At 36.3% G+C, this 20,585-nt stretch overlaps 1 protein-coding gene across 2 annotated transcripts; it reads left to right on the top strand.

Annotated features, from left to right (window-relative positions):
- The first annotated feature begins 769 nt into the window (after positions 1-769).
- Positions 770-9,578, top strand: LOC140778808 (protein JOKA2). 2 transcript variants are annotated; one of them, XM_073123687.1, is made up of 8 exons: positions 770-1,109; positions 6,397-7,402; positions 7,493-7,628; positions 7,738-7,837; positions 7,939-8,175; positions 8,270-8,419; positions 8,511-9,023; positions 9,132-9,578. In XM_073123687.1, exons 1-8 carry the CDS (start codon positions 1,041-1,043, stop codon positions 9,231-9,233), a joined length of 2,313 nt encoding a protein of 770 aa, XP_072979788.1. In that variant the 5' UTR covers positions 770-1,040; the 3' UTR covers positions 9,234-9,578. The 2 variants fall into 2 exon arrangements, with proteins under 2 accessions (XP_072979788.1, XP_072979781.1); XM_073123680.1 differs by having other exon boundaries at positions 6,397-7,628.
- The last annotated feature ends 11,007 nt before the right edge of the window (positions 9,579-20,585 follow it).

The following is a 20,585-nucleotide window of genomic DNA, read 5'->3' as shown; positions in this document are numbered from 1 at the left end:
AGGGTTATAGGATTGTGAAGAGGTACACTGATATCATGAATAATAAAGTTAGGCCGAGTAAGCTCAGCTATTGTGAAAGCCATGACACGATATTCAACTTCATTGCTAGATCGAGCCACATTGAGTTGCTTCTTTCTAATGGTAAGATGATCAGAATCCAATAAGCACAATATCATTAACGTACAATAGTAGGATGATAAGTCCTTTCAGATAAATAAAAAATAGTCAGCAATGCCGCAAAGAAAATTAGAATTTAACAAGAAAGCACTAAATTTGTCGAACCAAGCTCAAAGTGCTTGCTTGAGCCCATACAATTCTCGTTTGAGATAACACATATGAGATGGATGATTGACATCAATAAACCTCGAGGATGCTTCATAAATACCTCCTATTAATTTCGGAATGTCATAGATTCTCCTTATGCAACAATCTCTAAATGAATAGCACGCCATAATTTTGCAAAAGATTTGACTAAGAATGAGTTAAGTTAAGCTATCTCATTATAATCTTTTTTAAAAGGGTAAAGTCCCAAAAGTGAAAATTTCCTGCGTTGATGGAGGAGCACCGTTGTTCTTTTTAATTATTAATTTTTTTAATCATTTTACTAATTTGGCCATTTTAAACTGTTTCTATTTTGATCTTTGAAACACAAATGCGATAGTAGGTGCAATGAGCACCCAAGATTACACGTGGCATCGTGAGATCATCCCTCGCTGGATTAAACTTAAAAAAATATCCGTAATAATCCACAGTATTAGTCCTCGTCCAAGTTTCCTTGGCACCTAAGGAACGCTTACGAGGTCCATAAGAGGGACGTGGAAGTGACACAACGAGCCGTGCGATGCCGTGATCTCTGTCAATCGACCACGCGATCTCCGCTCCGGCTTACGGCTACGCGGTGGAATCGAAGCTCAGATTCCTTCCACCTTCCTCGGTCTCCCCGTACTTCTTCTATCGCTTGCTCGCTCCCCCTTTAGTCTCTGAACTTTTTAGCTGCTCACCTAGGGTTGGGTTTTCGCCTTCGGCGGCTCGCGTGAGAGATGGCTCGCCCGATGGTTTCCTTTCCGGCGATGGAGCCCCAAGTCAGCCCGTGGAATTTGGTGATTAAGGTCCGATGTCTCCCCTCCTCGTATCTGATTCTGTTTTTGTTGGGCTTATACGTATCAATTTCGATTTTTTGTTTTGTGTTTGTTGTGTTGGCTGAAGAGACGATCCTTTTTTCGTTCCCATTTTTTGGAGTTGATATGATCGGTACCCCTGATAGTAAGTTTTGGATATTTATTATTTAGGCTATATTCTACAGTTGTTGTGTTGTTTTTGGTTCGGGTCTGTGATATCATCCTGATTATTTCTTAGTAAAACTTTATACCGATGTTTTGATAGCATTTCTGTACGCTTTGTTCATGTGGATTAAATTGTCTGTGTATCAATTTCTCTTGCCATGGCATCATATCGGGGGTCTGGTGGCCTGAATTGGGTGATACTCTCGCTTGATTTAAGCTCAATGGGTAGGATTATTTGTTTGCTAAAGTGCGTTTAATCTGAATCTGGTGATCACTGGTATCCGCTCTAAGCAGATGATAGATATTTATCCGCTGTTGCTGATGATTCTATGCATGATTTGAAGTTTAGTTTCAGTTTCAATCCCAAAAAGATGGAATGTTTCAGAATTTCACTAGGTTTGGGATTTGGGTTTGGATTTTCGTTTTCTTCCAGATTTGGTCACTTTTAAAAAAATAAAAATCAAGAAAGCTCTGAAAATTCAAGAAAATCAGATATAGTAAGTTTGCTGCTGCTGACAATTTTTTGACCAAAAATAGCATATTTTTAAAGTTAAATATCCTAATTAATAGACTCTCTCTCAAATTTATACCTATATAGGTTAGTTTATGATATGTCAGAAGCTACCTCATTGGCTGTGTATAAAACTGCCTAATAATGGTAGCGATTTATCTGAGAAGTAAAACACTGACAGTTTTAGTGGTTTACTTGTGAAGCAGAATGCTTGTCTAGAAAGTAGTTAACATTTTGGAAAAAATGACAAAAAGAAAAAGAATATAAATTATTCATATATGAAGATTGGAAACCGGAAAAAAGCCACTTAACCACATTGAATTTAGGCTAGAGCCTACAAATGCCTATGTCATCATCTCACTAGGAGAGAAGTACTACTGTTTAAGTAATTTAGAGAGTGATGCCATCATGCTAATCATATCAAACAATTTATGCCACTTAGCATAATTAACAAAACTAATAATGACCTTTCGAAGTTAATCTGACTAGGTGAATCATTGGGAGAAACACTCTCATGATGACCACATCATTGATATATATAACTCCTCAATTTTTCTATCTCTACTCCCTATGGCATGATATGTAGATTGATCTAACATTATCATGCGATCACTCGTCAAATGTAGAAGGGAGAACCTCTACACCAGGTATCAACATAGGTATCTCTAGTACCAATAGTGCTATTATCTCTAGCTGTCGAACAAATCGTCCTAGTCATTCCTCTCATCTTTGTCTCCCTTTCTTGTAACTCATCCAATCAATCGTTATGCCTATCATCCAATAGTCTGTCTTCAACTTCCTTGATATATAGAATCAAGAGTATTCTCCATGGATCGTAGTTTTGACCGATCCAGAGTGAGATTGGCCAAGATGGATCGGGATCGATAGTAGCCAATCCCAATCCCTAGCCAAAATCAGTCTATTTAGTGGTTTTGATCAGGTATCAGTTGGATCGGCTGGTACCCAATCAGTTTCGATCCAGGGTCGGTCATATCACGAGACGGTTACGGGTAAGAGAGGAGGGGAGAGAGAGGGAAAGATAGGGAGGAAGAGAGACAGGAAAGGGAGGAGGAAGAGAGATAAGAAGAAAGAGGGAAATCGAGGGAAAGAGATGGAGGAAGAGAGTATGGGTTGTAGCGGTAAGAGGGAGAGGTTAGAAGAGAGGGGAAGAGAAAGGGGATAGAGAGACGTGGAGAAAAATAAATAATACAAAACTATGCCAGAAAAGGAGAGAGGTGATACTCGGTGAGGGTGAAGGTGAAGGTGAGGGTGAGGGTGAGGGTGAGGGAAAGGGAGAGGGAGAGGATGAGGGAGAGAATTTCTTTTAAAGGAGAGGGTTAATAAGAGAGAGATAGTGGGGAGAGAGTTTGATAAAAGAGAGTTAATAGAAGAGAGAGTTAGTAGGGAAGAGAGTTTGATAAAAAAGAGAGTTAGTGGGGGAGAGTTTGATAAGAGAGACAGTGGGAGAGAGAGTTTGATAAGAGAGAATTAATAGGAGAGAACATAAGAATTATTTTTAAATTTGTGTGAGAGAGAGAATGAGTGGTAGAAAGGGGTGAAGATAGAGATTGAAAAAATCGTATTTATTGTTTAGTTTTAGGCTTTATATATGAATAATTTTTATTTATATCTTACTATTATTTTTCTAACAAATATAGAATATTTTTGTATTTTAAAAAATTTTTGCTAACGATATGGCCAATATGTATAATTTTTTTAGACGGCCGATCCCGATCTTGATTGTGATATATGGAATAGTATTCTCAATCAAAAATTCAAGTCTCGGTTCACTTTATGAATAACTTTTTTTTTAAATATAATTTTTTTCTCCATAATAATAGTTAAACATCATAATAACCCAATTCAATACAAATACTATTCATCAAAATTATATCTTATACCACACACTAATCCAATTACTAATTTGCCCTTCATATCTATCCCATTAACCTATTTTATATCAAATCAAAGGGTATATATGGTAATTTAATAAAAAATAAAATATATTTTTTAATTTTTTTATTCACTTTATATCACATCAAATGTAATTATTACACTCTTATCCCGAAATACAAGTGAACATAAAAATAGATGTTTCTAAAAAATAAATACCTCATTTTGGGAATATTAAAAACAACCTATTCTAAAATTGGCCTTATTTGTAAAGTAAACGAGACTCAATTGCTATCAATAATTTGTCTGCCTTAATTTTTTTCTTCAATCTTATATTATAATGGTGGAAAAGTCCTCGCTCTCCATTCAAAGAGAAGGTTGTCAAATTTACTTCACACTGATAAAGATAATAGTTTGGTTTATATATTTTTTGTTATAAATTTATTGTCTTCTCCCATCTATAAATGGATTATTATTGAGTTGAATTATTATTAAAAAATACCGAAATAACTTTATTAATACTAAGTTGCCTAATTCTTAATCTATATCTCTCTATTTGAAATATGTCCTTTCATATATCTCATAAGATAATTTTTTGATTACATTCAAAGTTCAATTAATCCTTTATAAATACATAACTCAATTAGGATTGTACTTCATATATATATAGTGGTTAATTCTAAATTGACTCGGACTTAAATTTGTCTTAAAGACTTATATAACTTAATTAGGACTTACCTTAAAGGTTTATATAACTTAATTGAGACTTGTCTTAAAGACTTATATGATTTAACTAGGACTTGTTTTAAGGGCTTACATGATTTAAGTAGAATTTGCTTTAAGGACTTATATGACTTAACTAAACTTGTCTCTCTATCTTTCTCAGGTTAATTCTCTATTTCGTTGTAGATAGAGTTTGAATCTAAAAACACGTTGAATATGAATGTTCTAGATCATAACGATGGTATCCAACTAGTTCATAATATTTGGACGTTAGATATTCATCTTTTGATTTTTTTTTTTCTGAAATTGAGCAGAACTGAATAGCTAATCAAACAAATTCTAACATATATGATGCTAAATAAATTATATGAGCAGATAAAATAAATAGATTCGATCCATCAAGCCCAATGTCCCCCATGATGTGACGTGATCTGATTCGATTCGCATCACTATCGTAAACTACTATTGGTGTGATTGGAAATTTCTTCGGTCAAGCTCCTGTTTTTTGTAATCTTTATTTTGCCTTTTTACGTAGTAAGCAATGCAATTTCACACTTGCAAATTTTGCATGTGTATGATTGAATGCTGAGGACACCAATTGAAGTTCCATTTGCAGTTTTGCCACCCTCCATTCTCTTTGCGTTCCTATTTGTCCTGCACATTGATAAATAGGACTTCTATGCTATTTTCTGTATGATTAGTTTGGTTATCTTGATTAAGTGAATTGAGTGATTAATTAGTATTGTTGGTATTCTGCATTTAGTTGTAATCTGTCATGTATGTCCTAATTCAGTCAGATTGTTGAGGTTGTTCTCATTTGAGTCCTTGGACAAGTAGTCACATCTACTTCCAGATCCTTTCAAAAGGGGAAAAGAAGAAAAGGAATTTAATGTATTTTGAGAAGAACTTTGGAACTAAAATGGAATGTATTCTAAGTGCATGTATTTTGGTCTATTTCCTTTTCTTCTTGGATTTTACAATCCTCGATCTGATCCTTTGTTCCAGTCCTGCAACTTCTCAACTGATCCAGTGTAGGATCTGATTTTAAAACCCTTGATCATTCCTTTTTATTGGAAATATGTAGATTTTCAAGTAGTTCATGGTGGTTTAATTTTTGTGTTGGTGGAAGAACTTTATTTCCTAAGATCAATAGAAGATTCTTTCAACTCCCTGTTATTATTAAAGATAAGATTCCCAACAATACTTATCTGGAGGTGACTAAGCTTATCATGGTTTAAATTTTTTTAGAGACTATGGCCTCATTCTTGTGAATATAGATAATTAGATAGTTCTAAAATTTAAGAATCTTTACTCAGTTCTGCACTATTTCCTTAGTAGAGTACCCTATTATGAGAAAGTTGAGGATTCTTTTATACTGGCTTTCGACTAAGATTTCTCTTGTCACATAGTCAACATTGTTTCTTTTAGTTTGTGATCCTTGTCTGTTGTGTTCTCAAGTAGTAGTAATTTATGGCCGTAAACCTTGTTGATCACTGTTGGTGCAGTTGTTAGCGAAACTTCAGTCATCTACCAATGATTAGCTATTTTACATTAGTTTTCTATCTTGTTGGTTCTCTTTTCAGAAACTTACATATCATTCCTTGTTCATGTCAGTTTCGTCCTTTTCATTTCTTTTAAATATATTTATTAAGCTACACTGTTCCAGTTAATTCTGCAATGGCTTTTCATGCCGATTTTCTTTTGCATATTGAGCCTGTTTTTGTAGATTAGTAAATGAATCTATGTGGGTAATACATCTTTGGACAGTTTCTTTTTTTTTTCAAGAAAAATAAGTTTTCATCGGACAGTGGGAAGTGAAACCTGTTCCTTTCCACTCACAAAACTAGATTGCTACCTTTTTATCGCCTCATTGTGTCTAATGGATCTGTTATCAACAGAAATTTTCTTCTTTATCTAGTTCTTTTAACATTTTATCTGTCCTTTTGAGAAATTCCTCTTAATTTCTATTTCCTTTTTCTTTTCTAGGTAAAATATGGTGACATTCTTAAGCGGTTTAATGTTTATGTGGAAGGCCATCGCTTGGATCACAACATGACTACACTAAGAACAAAAATTATTAATGCTTTTAAGTTCAGATCAGATGTTGATCTTACTCTTACCTATACTGATGAAGATGGTGACATTGTCATACTCGATGATGATGATGATTTGCGTGACGCTGCTGTTTGTCAGCAATTGAATCCTCTTAGAATTAATGTTCAGTTGAAATATGCTGGGCTTGAACTAGAAGCTCAAACTGCAGATCCTACTCCGGTGAGGTCAGTTAATCCTGAAAATCAGCTTGTGCAAATAAGTTCATCTGTTGATGATGCATTGAAATCTCTACCAGAGCCATTTCGTAGTACAGTTTCAAATCTCTCTCATGATTTGTTTTCCAAAGTAGCATCAGCTGCACCAGCATTTTCTGAGCTTATGGATGCTCTCAGTAAGTTGAATATATCAAGAGATAGTCGGATGCCCAACTCTGTGGCTGGTGATTCATTTGGCTCGACCAGTGGTCAAATGATACAACCGATGAATATGAATGTTAATGATGAGCTAGTTCCTAATAATCCATGCCCAATATCTGAGCAAGTGCCAAGCATTGGATCCACTCACCAAGCTCCAGAAGACCTGCAAAAGCAGTCTGTAACTGATAGCATGATGCTGGGCGAGATGGTCAATACTCCTGTTGATCTTAATATTGAAGCTACTCAAAATCCGTGCGCATCATTGTATCCTGATATTAATGATTTATTATCTCCCAGCTGGACAAACAACACTAATGTGGAGCATAAGGAAACTAGGGATGCTCATGTTTATGGGAAATCTGTCACATCTGCCACTCTTTTCTCTTCTCCTGCTGATCCATTCATGGATCGAAATTTTCAGACTGAGGCATCAGGGAGTTTTCTTGCTCCAAGTTATATGTATGGAGTTGCTGACGTAATGGGAAATGAAAGAACTGATAAAAATATTCAACTGCCAACGGGTACAGCATCTTTGATACCGAATCAGGCTTCCATTTCTCGTAACTCTTTCATGGAGAGCAATGTACCATCACCTAAAGTTCCTTTTCTAGGTGGGAATTTCTCCATTGGGCCACCCAGGATTTCTGGTGCCTACTGTGAAGACATGCTCCGAACTTTCCATAGAGGGATTAGATGTGATGGTTGTGGATTGCATCCAATTGTGGGGTCACGTTACAAGTCCATTGTGTATGGTGCTTCAGTTTCATTTGTTTTACTTTTGATTGAGGCTCTAAAATTGCACTTAGTCAAGCTTTCTGAGGCACTCTGATTTTAATTCACTTTTGACTCTTCGCAGGAAAGAAAACTATGATTTATGTAGCATTTGTTTTTCGCAAATGGGTAATGAAGCTGATTATACCCGGATAGACAGAGTTTCTTCCTTTTCCAACAGAAAGGTGAAGGACATTCAAATTCTGGGATGCTGAGCTTCTTGTTTGTCTATCTGGTTTTGGAATAGAAATGTTTATGTTACATTCTGATCTCTTCTTAATTCCAGTGTCCAAGATATCGCTCTCCATCCCATGGTTATGGAATGAGACCTAAGCGAGAAAAACTAGAAAGCCAGTTCATTCAAGATGTGACCATCCTAGATGGAAGTCTGATGGCTCCTTCTACTCTCTTTACCAAGATTTGGAGGATGCGTAACAATGGTACTGCCCAATGGCCTTATGGTACACAACTTGTCTGGATTGGCGGGGATGAATTCGCAAGTCAGCACTCCATTCAGTTGGAGGTGTGTAGATAACATGTTTTATGACAGTTTGTCGGTTTTATTCTACGGTTAACTTGCTTTATACCTGGAAATTTTATTTCTTTTACCATAACAGATTCCAGTGAGTGGCTTCCCTGTGAACGAGGAGATAGATATTGCTGTTGATTTTATGGCTCCATCAAGGCCTGGTAGGTACATTTCTTATTGGAAATTGGCATCACCTTCTGGGCAGAAATTTGGTCAAAGAGTTTGGGTTTTTATTCAGGTCCCTATTCTTCCACACAGTTTTCCTGTATTACTAGATATCATTAGTTTATTTATGATCATGATCCTTTTACTTTTTGATGCAAGAGCAGGTGGACCAGCCATGTTCTTCTAGTGGTGGCGTCAGATCTGTTCCGAACTTGAACCTGCCTCCAGTAAGCAGTGCACCGAATGAGACGAGGACAATAGATGTAAACGCTGATCCTTTGGATGAATTTTATCCAGAGCCTAGTACGGTTAACATTTCAGAGGAATTGGTTAAGCCTTTGGTTGATGACTCCCCAAGAAATATCCTGAAGCCTTCTGTCGACGAAGAGAATATACCACCCATGCCTACAGTTCAATCAGTAGTATATCCTATTATTGAATTCCCACCATCCTCATCTACTGATTTTCCAGTTGCTTCTGTGTCATCACCTGAAGCAGCTAGTGATGGCAACCTTGTGGAGGATACACTGCTCAAGGAGCTCGAGGAGATGGGCTTTAAGCAGATTGAATTGAACAAGGAGATTCTCAGGCTAAATGATTATAACTTGGAGCAGTCTGTTGATGATCTCTGTGGCTTTGCTGAATGGGGTCCACTTCTTGCGGAGCTGCAGGAAATGGTAATCTATCTAGTCATATGCTTTGCTTCTGCTTACCATCACCACAAACTTGGTCTGGGTTTTCTTTTGGGATCATTCTGAATTTTTCTTGTATTGATGTGGCTGCAGGGTTTCTATGATAAGGAGAAGAACAAGAAACTGCTGGTGAAATATGGTGGGAGCATCAAGCGAGTTGTGCTGGATCTTATTGCTGGAGAGAAGGCCGAGTAGTATATGTATGGTTAAACATACAAGTCTGTATATATTTAGAGCTCAATAAGGAGAGGACAATAGCGTTATATTCCCCTCTCTTATCATGTGGTACTGCAAGACAATTATGTATGCGTACTAATACTTCTATAAATAGAACATTGTCTAGCAATCTCTTTCCTTGTCAAGGCTCTTCATTAGGTTAGTTAAAAGGGCATCAAGACTTCAAGCTGTATATTATCATTGCGGTCTCTGTATTTCGTTATGTTGTTTGGATTGATGTGGTTTGCTCAGTTCTGTATGTTGTGGCAGTAATGCAGCTCTTATTGTATATACAAAAGAACTTCACATTCCTAGATTGTTTCACTACAGTTGCATCATATGATATATTAATTTTTTGAGTTAAAAATATTTTACCTCTCTGTACTTATATCTAAATCACTTCTTGCACTTTAAAAAGTTTCGAATCAGTTTATATATTTATGATTAAAGTAGCATTGTTAGCTATTCTATTTAAAATAATGGAGCTTTCTTAGATAATTTTAAAAATTAAATGGCGGATTGAATTCCTTCTATTTTTTAATTTTTATAGACAAAACTATCCTTTCCCTCTTATATAAGCATTACTTTTCAAAAAAAAAAAAATATGCACATGTTTTTTTTTTACTTTCTAAATTGTGTCAACTATATAATAAATTTTATTAAACATAATATTTTATGAAGTTTAATATTTATATCACATCTAAGAATAAGGCAATTATGGGGTTAAAAAAATTAGATAAAAGATTTATCTATTTTGCCTAATAAATACAACGGCGGTATTTTGATTATTTGGGCACACTCTATTAACTTTGATAGAAAAATTGACCATTCCAATTTAGTCGTAAGTATAAAAGCTAGTTTGAAACTTTTTAAAATATAAAAAAATAAAATAATTTTGGATATAAGTTCAAGCGGTAAAATACATTAAACCCTAATTTTTTTCCCTTCTAGAACTTCTGTTAAGATGAATAGTTTTCGCGGCTTCAATTGTTGCTTTTCTTCTCACACTGAATAGTAACGCAGCTTTTTTAGTAAATTCTGGGGAAACATAACCCACTGATTGTTGGGAAGACAGAATGACCAAAAGAGAAGTTTTTATTTCATGTGAGATGGTTTTAGTCCAGGCATCCAAGGTTTTTGTGGGATATGGCAGTTGAAGAGTATGGGCAGTATGTAACTGACAACATAATTTTGGTAATTTAAGCAAACTTTTTAGATGAAAGTTCTATTTTTTTTATTTTTTTAGTCATAAATATAAAAAATAATTTGATACAAAATAATTTTATGCATAAATATATATATTAAATTATATTAAATAAATAAAGGAATAATTATACTTTAGACTATCTGAACTATCACCTTTACAATGTACCTTTCTTGAACTTTTATGTGATATATAAATCTTCTCAACTATAAAAAAATATCTCACTATTCTGACCTCTTAGATAGAAAAACTAAAAGGATTAAAACATTCGTCCAGAAAGTAACGATATTTTGATGAAATCTCTCTTATTTGCTCTAAAATATAAAAGTAAGCTTGTTATCTTTTCTTTACTCTAAAATATAAAAGTAAACTTGTTATCTAGCTGCTCATATACTTGAACTTGATTATTTATGAGTAAAAAACATAATAAAAATTTAATAAATAGAGATATTGTTAATAGAGATATTGTCGATTGTTGGAAGCAAAATGACCCCATATATAGATGAGAAAAAAGTGGTCTTTTAGAGATGGTCTTTTAGAGTGGCCTAGATTTTTCAAATACTTAGGTTGATCGTTGTTATCTATTGAACGAGTGGTCACTTTTAGTTGGTAGTTGGTGGTTGGGCATTTCATGGTATTACCTTTCAAATATTTTATTGGTGTAATATGACTGGCTTGTTAGGCCAGGCATATCAAATTCTTTCTTTTATCGGATATTTAGCTAAATTAAAGGCTGTGGATCAATGTGCCATAATGTCTGTGTTAAAACAAAATTGGCTCAAATTCAGTTTCAGCAAAAATTCAGCAAGTATTAGCATTTCTGTGACGCACATTTGAACGGGCCCTAGGGGCGTTCGAACGCGGGTTCCAAACAGAGAGCAGTCTGTGATGCAGGCGTTCGAACGACCCCAGCCGCATTCGAATGTGAGCTAACCCGAGAGAAGCTGTTTCTACAGGCGTTCGAACGGGGCTTTAGCATTTGAACGCCAGTATGCATTTGCACTAGGCGCATTCGAACGCCCCTTTGGTTCTGCTGCTTTGATATTGGACACGTTCGAACGCGACGCAGAAAAGCCCAATCTGAACTGGCCATATAAATAGAAATATTGGGTTTTAGGGTTTGAGGTGGGCATTTTGCAAGAGAGAAAAGCTTATAGGGGAGAGCCACCATTGTTTAGAGAGAGATTAGAGTTGTAATCTCTTTGTATTTGAATATTTGCATAGTGGATTGAAGATTGCTCCGCTCGTGGACGTAGGCACATCGCCGAACCACGTAAATTGTGTCTCTCCCTCTTTTCTCTTTATGGTTTGTATTGATTTGGTGTTCATGTTTGTGATTACCTTGGGGTATTTGAAGTTCTCTACAACTAGCATCTTGCATTTGGAGTTCTCACATTGATATTGATATTAGCTTTGCTAATATTTGGTTTGCCCCAAATTATTGCTATTTCATTTGGATTTGTTTGAGGGTGAAAGGTTTTGCTTCCGCTTTCCGCACCCATTTAGGTATTTGGCACAACAAATTGATATCAGAGCTTCAAGGTCTCAAACTTAGGGCTTTAAATTTGGGAATAGCTTTGAATTTAGGGATAGCATTGATTTGCAAATATGTCGGGATCATCCAAATTGGGGAAACTTATTTCAAATGCAAAATTTGATGTAGAGAAATTTGATGGCCCCAATAATTTTGGAATGTGGCAATGTGAAGTGATGGACATCTTGTTCCAACAAGAGTTGGACATCACCTTGGAGGAGAAGCTTAAAGAAATATCCGAGAGGGATTGGAAGAAAATGAACCGACAAGCTTGCAGCTCCATTCGGCTTTGTCTAGTAAAGGATCAAAAGTACTGTGATGAAGGAGACCTTGGCGAAGAATTTGTGGAAGAAATTGGAGGACAAGTTTATGACTAAGAGCATTGAGAATAAGCTCTATTTGAAGAAGTTTTTCCGATTTCAGTACAAGGTTGGAACGCCTATGGCCAAGCATTTGAATACCTTCAACAAGTTACTTGCGGATTTGCAAAATTTAGATGTGGAAATTTTGGATGAAGACAAAGCCTTGGTATTATTGAATTCGTTGCCCTATGTATATGATCATTTGACTACTACCTTACTGTATGGAAAAGAATCTATTCGTTATGAGGATATTGCAAATACATTGATCAATAATGAATATCGCAAGATAGATAAGCAGGTTCATACGGACTCTCCATATGAAGCATTGACAGTGGGTGGTAGATTGAAAATTGAAAAGTTTAGCAAGCGGGGTGAATCGTTCAGTAGAGACATTCCTACTAGAGATGAATGTTCATATTGTCACAACAAAGGGCATTGGAAAAAGGATTGTCCAACTTTGAATGGCAAGGATCAGCAGAAGGGAAAGGAAAAATGTGGCCGATCTTGAAGATGAGTTTGATGATTTGGATTTGGACATTGCACTTAGCAGTTCATCTGTACCATGTCATACAGATGAGTGGATTTTGGATTCTGGTTACACTTATCATATGTGTCCTCAGCGAGATTGGTTTTGCACTTTTGAAGAACTGAGCAATGGCATGGTTTTTATGGGTAATGATAATACCCGTAAAATTGAAGGAATTGGCATAGTTTGTTGCAGTTGCATGATGGATTAGTGAGAGAGTTGACGGGAATACGATATGTCCCTCATTTGAAGAAGAATCTCATCTCATTGAGTGCATTGGAATCTAAATGCTTCTCAATCACAATGAAAGATGGAATTTTGAAAATTGCATTGGGAATTCAAGTTGTGATAAAAGGCCTCCGGAATATGAATTTGTATTTTTTGCAGGGCAAGACTATGATAGGCAGACATGGTCATGGATCACAAAGCCTAAATTTGAAGAATGAGGTCTCCAAGAGAATTGTAACTTTTGGAGAGTCTTCTATTTTGAATCAAAAGCATTTGCAGAATGGCATAAGCAAAGACTTTTCGCAACAAGTGGAGTAATGAAATCCTTGGTGCTCCGCCAAAGTCTACTAATTTGGATGTAGAAGACCCAAGTTTGCATAAGGTGGAGACCTCAACTCAGAAAATTTTGTAGAAAGAAAAATGAAATGCAGTTAGTAGACCGAGAAGAAAGACCCAGAAGTTTGCACGGTGTACTAACAAAATGGCGTATGCACTTTTGGTTATTCATGACGAAAGTGCAGTTGTGACTGGATCAAGGTCCAACATTGCTTGGACTTGACCAAGTGTTTGCATATTTGACTACTTGGCATTGGCATGGTGCACTCACTCGCTTTGTATTGGTGGAGACAATTGTTTGGCATCTTTGGAGTCTCATCATATTTGTTTGCATTTGGAATTTGGAGTGGTGCACTCACTTTGCAATGGTGAAGACCATTTGGAGTTTATTTTAGAATTGTTTGCAGAAATTGTTTGGATTTGGCGTCTTTTGACGCAAATTTGCAGACAGTGCAATTTTGGGATTTGCAGTCACTTTGCAGTGGTGGAGAGTGATTTGGTGAAGTTGTGAATTTGTCGCCAAGGTGGAGAATTGTTAAAAAAAATTGGCTCAAATTCAGTTTCAGCAAAACTTCAGCAAGTATCAGCATTTCTGTGCCGCACGTTTGAATGGGCCCTAGGGTCATTGGAACGCGGGCTCCAGACAGAGAGCAGTCTATGATGCAAGCGTTCGAACGACCCTAGCCGCATTCGAACACGAGCCAACCCGAGAGCAGCTGTTTCTATAGGCGTTCGAACAGGACTTTGGCGTTTGAACGCCAGTCTGCATTTGCACTGGGCACGTTCAAACACGCCCAGTGAGCGTTCGAACGCCCCTTTTGTTCTGCTGCTTTGATATTGGGCGTGTTTGAACGCGCTCCTAAGGGCGTTCGAACACGACGCGGAAAAACCCAATCTGAACTGGCCCTATAAATAGAAATGTTGGAGTTGCAAGAGAGAAAAGCTTGTAGGGGAGAGCCACCATTGTTTAGAGAGATATTAGAGTTGTAATCTCTTTGTATTTAAAGATTTGCATAGTGGATTAAAGATTGCTCTGCCCGTGGACGTAGGCACATCGCCGAACCACATAAATTGTGTCTCTCCTTCTTTTCTCTTTATGGTTTGCATTGATTTGGTGTTCATGTTTGTGATTACCTTGGGGTATTTGAAGTTCTCTACAACTAGCTTCTTGCATTTGGAGTTCTCACGTTGATATTGATATTAGCTTTGCTAATATTTGGTTTGCCCCATATTATTGCTATTCCATTTGGATTTGTTTGAGGGTGAAGGGTTCTGCTTCCACTTCCCTCGCCCATTTGGGTATTTGGCACAACAGTTTGGCCCTTGAGAGTTAGTTTGTTTCCTTCGTATCAGTAGTGTCAGGGAGTATTTTTCTCATATTGGTCTCATATCAACGTCATCTTCAACAGTAAGTCCTTAGTCTGGCCTATGCGCTACATGTGCCGGAGTCTATAAGCTGACTCAATCAACAACAATTCGAGCTTACCGAGAAGAGTTCAAACGAATATGCAATCGGGTCACTAACTGGTCTAACTCGGCCCTGAAGAGTACCTTTATTAGCGGGCTTAGGCCTGACATTCAGGCTGAGGTCAAGGCTTTGAGGCTCACTACTTCTGACGAGGTCTTCTCCTTAGCTATTCTGATGGAGTCCAAGTTGGATCAACTGAACCAAATCTGCAAGGAGAAGAGAAGAAAGATAGCCTAAGCCCACCACGACCCACTAGAGACGGCATCTGCCTTGACTCAGCCTTGCACCAATGGCTTAGCCTAACCGACAGATGATCACACACCGTTTTGTACTTGACGACTTGAAAGAACACCGAAGAAAAAGCTTGTGTTTTTTAGTGATGATCGATTTACCCCCGGTTATAAATGCAAACGCTAGCTAGCTCACATCATATTCCTAGGCAGACTCGAGGAAGACAAACTCAAATCCACAGGTTGGCATGATAAGTTGTATGAGTACAAGGACGTGAGAGAGTAATCACCTTGAAGACAAGGTGTCGGAAGTATGGTGGATTGTTACGATCCGACCACATGAGTTAAGTCGAGTTAAGTCGAGTCGAGCCAAATTAGTTACTTAGCTTTATCTTTCTGTTTTGAATTTCAAATAAATCGGATAATCCCCATGTGGATCCGATCTGCGAGGGATTTTACTCCTATAAATAGGAGTGGACACGTGTTCATAATTATCATTGGAAGAAATTTGAATTTAGCCAATCATTATTTTCATCCTTATCTTTTATTTAGCCATTAGATTGCTTTATCTTTCTAGAAATATATCATAGCCGTAGAAATATCCCAACCCTCCAAACCCTAGCCACCTCCTACCTCCAGCAGTCACCAATCACCTTATAATACGGCCATCCACCACCACCCTGGGCTATCCACTATCCTCCGACGACCGCCACAACGTCCGATATTTACTATTCTACCCTCTCTGACCTATCTCCACCTTTTTTTAACTTTTCATGCCGACCTCCGATTTAGGTGAAACAAGAGCTATTAGAACCCTAATTCATGAGGCTACCTCCACCTAAATTTTCATAATTTTCTTACGAACGGATCATTCCAGATCTGGTTTGTAACAAGATTATATTTTAGAGAAGCTATCGATCAATATTTCGATATTATCTTTTGAAGACCAATAGAGATCAATTCTTGGTTTTAAATGGAACGTGCTGAATTGTTTTCATTTGAATACATCTAGATCAAATATAGAAGAACTACATCTCGATGGTCACTAAGATGAAAAGATCAACTTGGAGGGTCACTGAGGTTTGAAAACCTGTCATGGGAAACATAGTGTCACGAGGTTTAATGAGCAAAGCTAGTACAGATTAAGTCACGGGAATCGGTGAAGAATTTGTAAGTTTCTTGTTAACTACTATAAGTTGAAGTGATTGGTTTCGATCCGAGTTTAGATCCGTGGTTTTTTACACGGTTTAGAATTTTCTATGTAAAAGCTTTTGTGTTTGCGATTATCTTTTTTACGTTTTATTTTCTATATTTTATCATCAATAGCGTGTGATAGATCACTATCTTCTAGGGTGTTTCTTAAATTTTCCAATAGATACCATAGCATATCTAAGTGTTCATGTAAATTTTAGTTTTTGCAGTTTACATTAGGCAAATGTTTTCCCTCGTTTCTCAACCAATGGCCGCAACAGCACAACATTAAGGGACTAAACAAACGAGGACAAAAATTATTATAAACCAAATATGGACTGATCTGAACATAAGCAAACATTAAAATTTATATAGTGGTAGCCTCATGAGTTATGGATCTAATGGTTATAGTTTCATATAAATCAGTAGTCGAGATAAAAAGATAAAAATAAAATAGTTGAGCAAGGTCAGAACAGGATAGAACAGTGAATATCCGATATTATGGCGGTCGTCGGAGTGTGGCGGACCACCAAAGGTGGTGGTGGACGGCCGTAAAGTAGGATGACTACTGAAGGAAGATGGTAATTAGGGTTTGAAAGAATCAGAAGGCTTCTATGGTTGATAATTATATGAAAAGATAAAGAGAAAAAAATAAATTGGCTAAATTCATATTCATTCAATAATATTTATCAGCATATGTCCATTCATATTTATAAGAATAAAAATCCTAGTGGATTGAATTTATATGCGGATTATCTGATTTATTTAAAATTTAAAATAATAAGATAAAGCTAACTAACTCAAATTAACTCGACTCAACTGACTCGACTAACCTAACCCAATCGGATCATAACAATTTGAAACTACAACACTATTGGCAGTTATCAGTGGAAATTTGTAGCAACCAAAAGCTTGCAGCAATATACTTTGGTCTATTTTAGGTTACTGAGAAGATTGGTCAGGTAGCTTATCGATTATGCCTTCCTCAAGATACACGTCTTCCATGTGTCCCAATTGAAGCAATGTATCAGTCCCGAGATTAAACCTCATAGCTCTCTGTCCTTGGTAGATGCTTAAGGTAAATCCTTACTGCTCCTAGAGAAGATTTTGGACAAGAGGATGGTGAAAAGGGGTAGCAAAACAGTCTCATAAATCCTAGTTAAATGGATTAAATCCCTGGACGAGGAAGCTTCGTGGGAGGATTATCATGCCCTCATCAAGCAAGACCTTTTGCAATTTAGCCCGGGATCAGTAGTGCTAGGAAGTATTTTTCTCACATTGGTGCCATAATAGTGTCATCTTTAGGAATAAGCCCTTACCTAGGCGTTTCCGCTGCAAGGGCCTCTTCTGTCCTCTCATTTTTGGAGAGTGAAGGCCATTACAACTGTAATATTGGATTTCTCCAGTTTATTGTTTGGCCATTAGAGTGGAGTTTGGTCAGCTAAAGTCCGGAACCGAGTTCCATACATACAATTCCTAAAGATTGAAAAAGGATTATCTACCTAGTAATGCTAGAGAGATATGAATATCTTTTTATCTTAAACTTTGGCCCTGTTTATTGTGGAATAAGTATTTTATTCTAGTATACAGAGATATTTATTCTATTATACTAACATTAAAAAACACCCTGGCCCATCCAAGAATAGATATTAGAGCAGTAGCACCATAAAGATGCCAAGGACACAACACAATATTCTTATAACTAAGTTAATGCAATTTTATGTAATGGTAAATTTGTTGAAACAAAAACTTGTAATCATAATTTACAATCTTGAAACTATGTATGATTAAGATACTACATGTGGAAGATTGATAGGTGCGAAGGAATTGAAGCTCCAAGTGAAGAAGAAGCTAGTTCTTCAGAAATCGATTCGAACAGAAGTTGTATACAATCCGAACTATGCACAAAAATCAAGCTGGTTCTACAGAGGAATAGGAGTTTGGTGCAAACCGACCGTACAAATCAAGACTAGGAAAGTTCAAAAACTTATTTACACTAGGAATTTAGTTTTGCAATTCACCTAGTTCGAACTAGAGGTGTTCATCCACATTTATAAAAGGATCCTAAACACTAGAGAAGGATGAAAAACAAAACTCAAGTTATCTTCAAGTAATTCATCTATGAATTTTAGAATCCCTCCCGGGAAATTATTTCTACAAAATGTGAGAAAAACAACTTCAAATAATCTGAGTGCTTGGGTTTTAGAATCAGATGTCTTGAAGCACTCGAAAGAGTCGAACTATTTCATCATCAACCCATTGCTACACTTATTCTAAGGGTTGGTAGGTACTTAGGTGCAAGATGAGACTTAATTCTCGAGGATTGAAGCATTGGGAGGGGTTGCAAGTAAATATTATTTCATATCTGGTGAAATAGATTGATTCAATTAAGCTAGTTTGTAGTTTTTTCTTCTTGATAAAGAGATGTTACGGTACTAAAAGTTTCTATTATAGCCTTTGTGTGCTGTAAGAGCAATATTTTTTGTAATGGCAAAGTTACAGAGAAAATCATATTTATTTGGGTTGTATAAATTAGAGTTAAGACACAGTTAAGTCAAATAACTTATGGAAGGTCAAAATATATGAAAAATTCAAGTCAATTGATACAGAACTGAATTCAAAAAAATAAAATTTTAGGTCCTTATCCGGATGGAGGATTGAGGGCGTTTGGACAAGTAAACTTGTATCTGGATGGTGTGCATATAAAGCAAAAGAAAGTTTAGATTTAGAAATAGTTTTAAAATTTTCTTTAGATGCTTGTCCTAGCAATTAATCTTAGATGCCTCTTTTTAAGGAGTTCAAAGTTAGAGGCTGAATAACGGATTGAAAGGAGTACTCTAAGAATTCTACTCTCATCTTAGAGGAGTTGAGTTTTCTCACGGAGTTTATGTTCTATCTTTGTATGAGAAGGCTTCTACACATCTCTTAATATTTGCGCTATAACTAAGCACGATCTAGTAATACTGAAAAGAGCTAAAACATTCATCAAAATTAAACATCGTCGACACAATTGCATTAGAGAATTAATTCTGTCACTCAAGTGCTTACCAAATGGAGGCAATCTTCTTCACGAGGATAGAACTATGGCATGGTCTATATTCAAGGGGCTACTTAAACACTACAATATTGAAGTATCGGGAGAGATGATGTAAGTCTTCTTTCTATCACTTAGTGAAATAATATCGATCGATTTTGAACGAGTCAATAGTATTTTTTCTCTCTATGTGAGAGATTTTTCATATTAAAAAATTGTGTCTTAATATGTTTTAGCTATGTTACCTTTTGTACTCGTGTTATGTTTATTGTATTATACTAATTCTCGCATATCTGCATACCGACTTGAGTTTACTTTTTATTATTGGAGTAGGATTTAGATTTCCTAATTATTTTTATTTACGTGATTTTTCTAAACCAATTTGGATTCAGTTTTTTATTTTAACATTTCATTTGACTCGAAAAATTGTAGAGTAAGCCTTAAAATAATTACGGTTAGATTTCAATATATAAGAAATGTATCGTCAGTGGTAGACGTTGACTAACCATTCAGCTCCATATAGATCACTCTTAGCTGTGGTACAAGTAATCGGACACCTCAAATGCATATGGATCATTCTTAGCTGTGGTACAAGTAATCCTGACATGTGATGATACTATCGTGTAGGCACATAGCACCATGAGGGAACTAGAAAACTATTATAAAATGAGAGCAAAAATTCCTAAAGCCCTCCCTTGGATCAGTGTCTCAACCTTTGGCTGTAAGTCACTTAAATTGAGGCGAGTAACATTAGTACTTTGTACTAAACAAAGTTTCAAAAGAATCTTCAAATCCTTTTTCTTGTCTTGTCCTGCGCATGTTGTCCGGACACCAAAATTACCTTCCTTGTGTTCTGGCCGTCTAGACGCCTATAGTCCCATCCAGAAAGTTTCACATGAACACGATCTAATCTTTAATGAAATATGTAACTTGACCATAGGTTTAGTCTAGCATATATTTGCCGGGAGAATTAAACCACTAAGAAAGTATGCAATAACTACCACAGAATCTTGTAGAGGAGAAGATAGAGTAACTTGCATTTTTGCCGTTTGGGGCATCCTATATATGAAATGGTAGATAAGTATGCCTACCAATTTAGCTAACTGAACAAGAATAAACAGCGAGAACAATACCTATATCCAATATAATCCTAATTTAGAATTTTCATCATTCTAAATCACAAATATTTAAAACTTTCAGAAAAATTAAATGCCTTTG

The sequence above is a fragment of the Typha angustifolia genome, chromosome 3 (genome assembly GCF_048772165.1).
Source record: "Typha angustifolia cultivar Huaian chromosome 3, ASM4877216v1, whole genome shotgun sequence".
Classification (NCBI taxonomy): Eukaryota; Viridiplantae; Streptophyta; class Magnoliopsida; order Poales; family Typhaceae; genus Typha; species Typha angustifolia.
The sequence above is the reverse complement of the archived record's forward strand: the minus strand, read 5'-3'. Positions and strand labels throughout refer to the sequence as shown.

Excerpts from the sequence above, each read along its gene's own strand:
- LOC140778808 (XM_073123680.1), top strand. The coding sequence starts at position 1,041 with ATGGCTCGCCCGATGGTTTCCTTTCCGGCGATGGAGCCCCAAGTCAGC. Across the intron at positions 7,838-7,938 it reads CTTCCTTTTCCAACAGAAAG|TGTCCAAGATATCGCTCTCC; the intron begins GTGAAGGACATT and ends TCTTAATTCCAG. Across the intron at positions 8,176-8,269 it reads AGCACTCCATTCAGTTGGAG|ATTCCAGTGAGTGGCTTCCC; the intron begins GTGTGTAGATAA and ends TTACCATAACAG.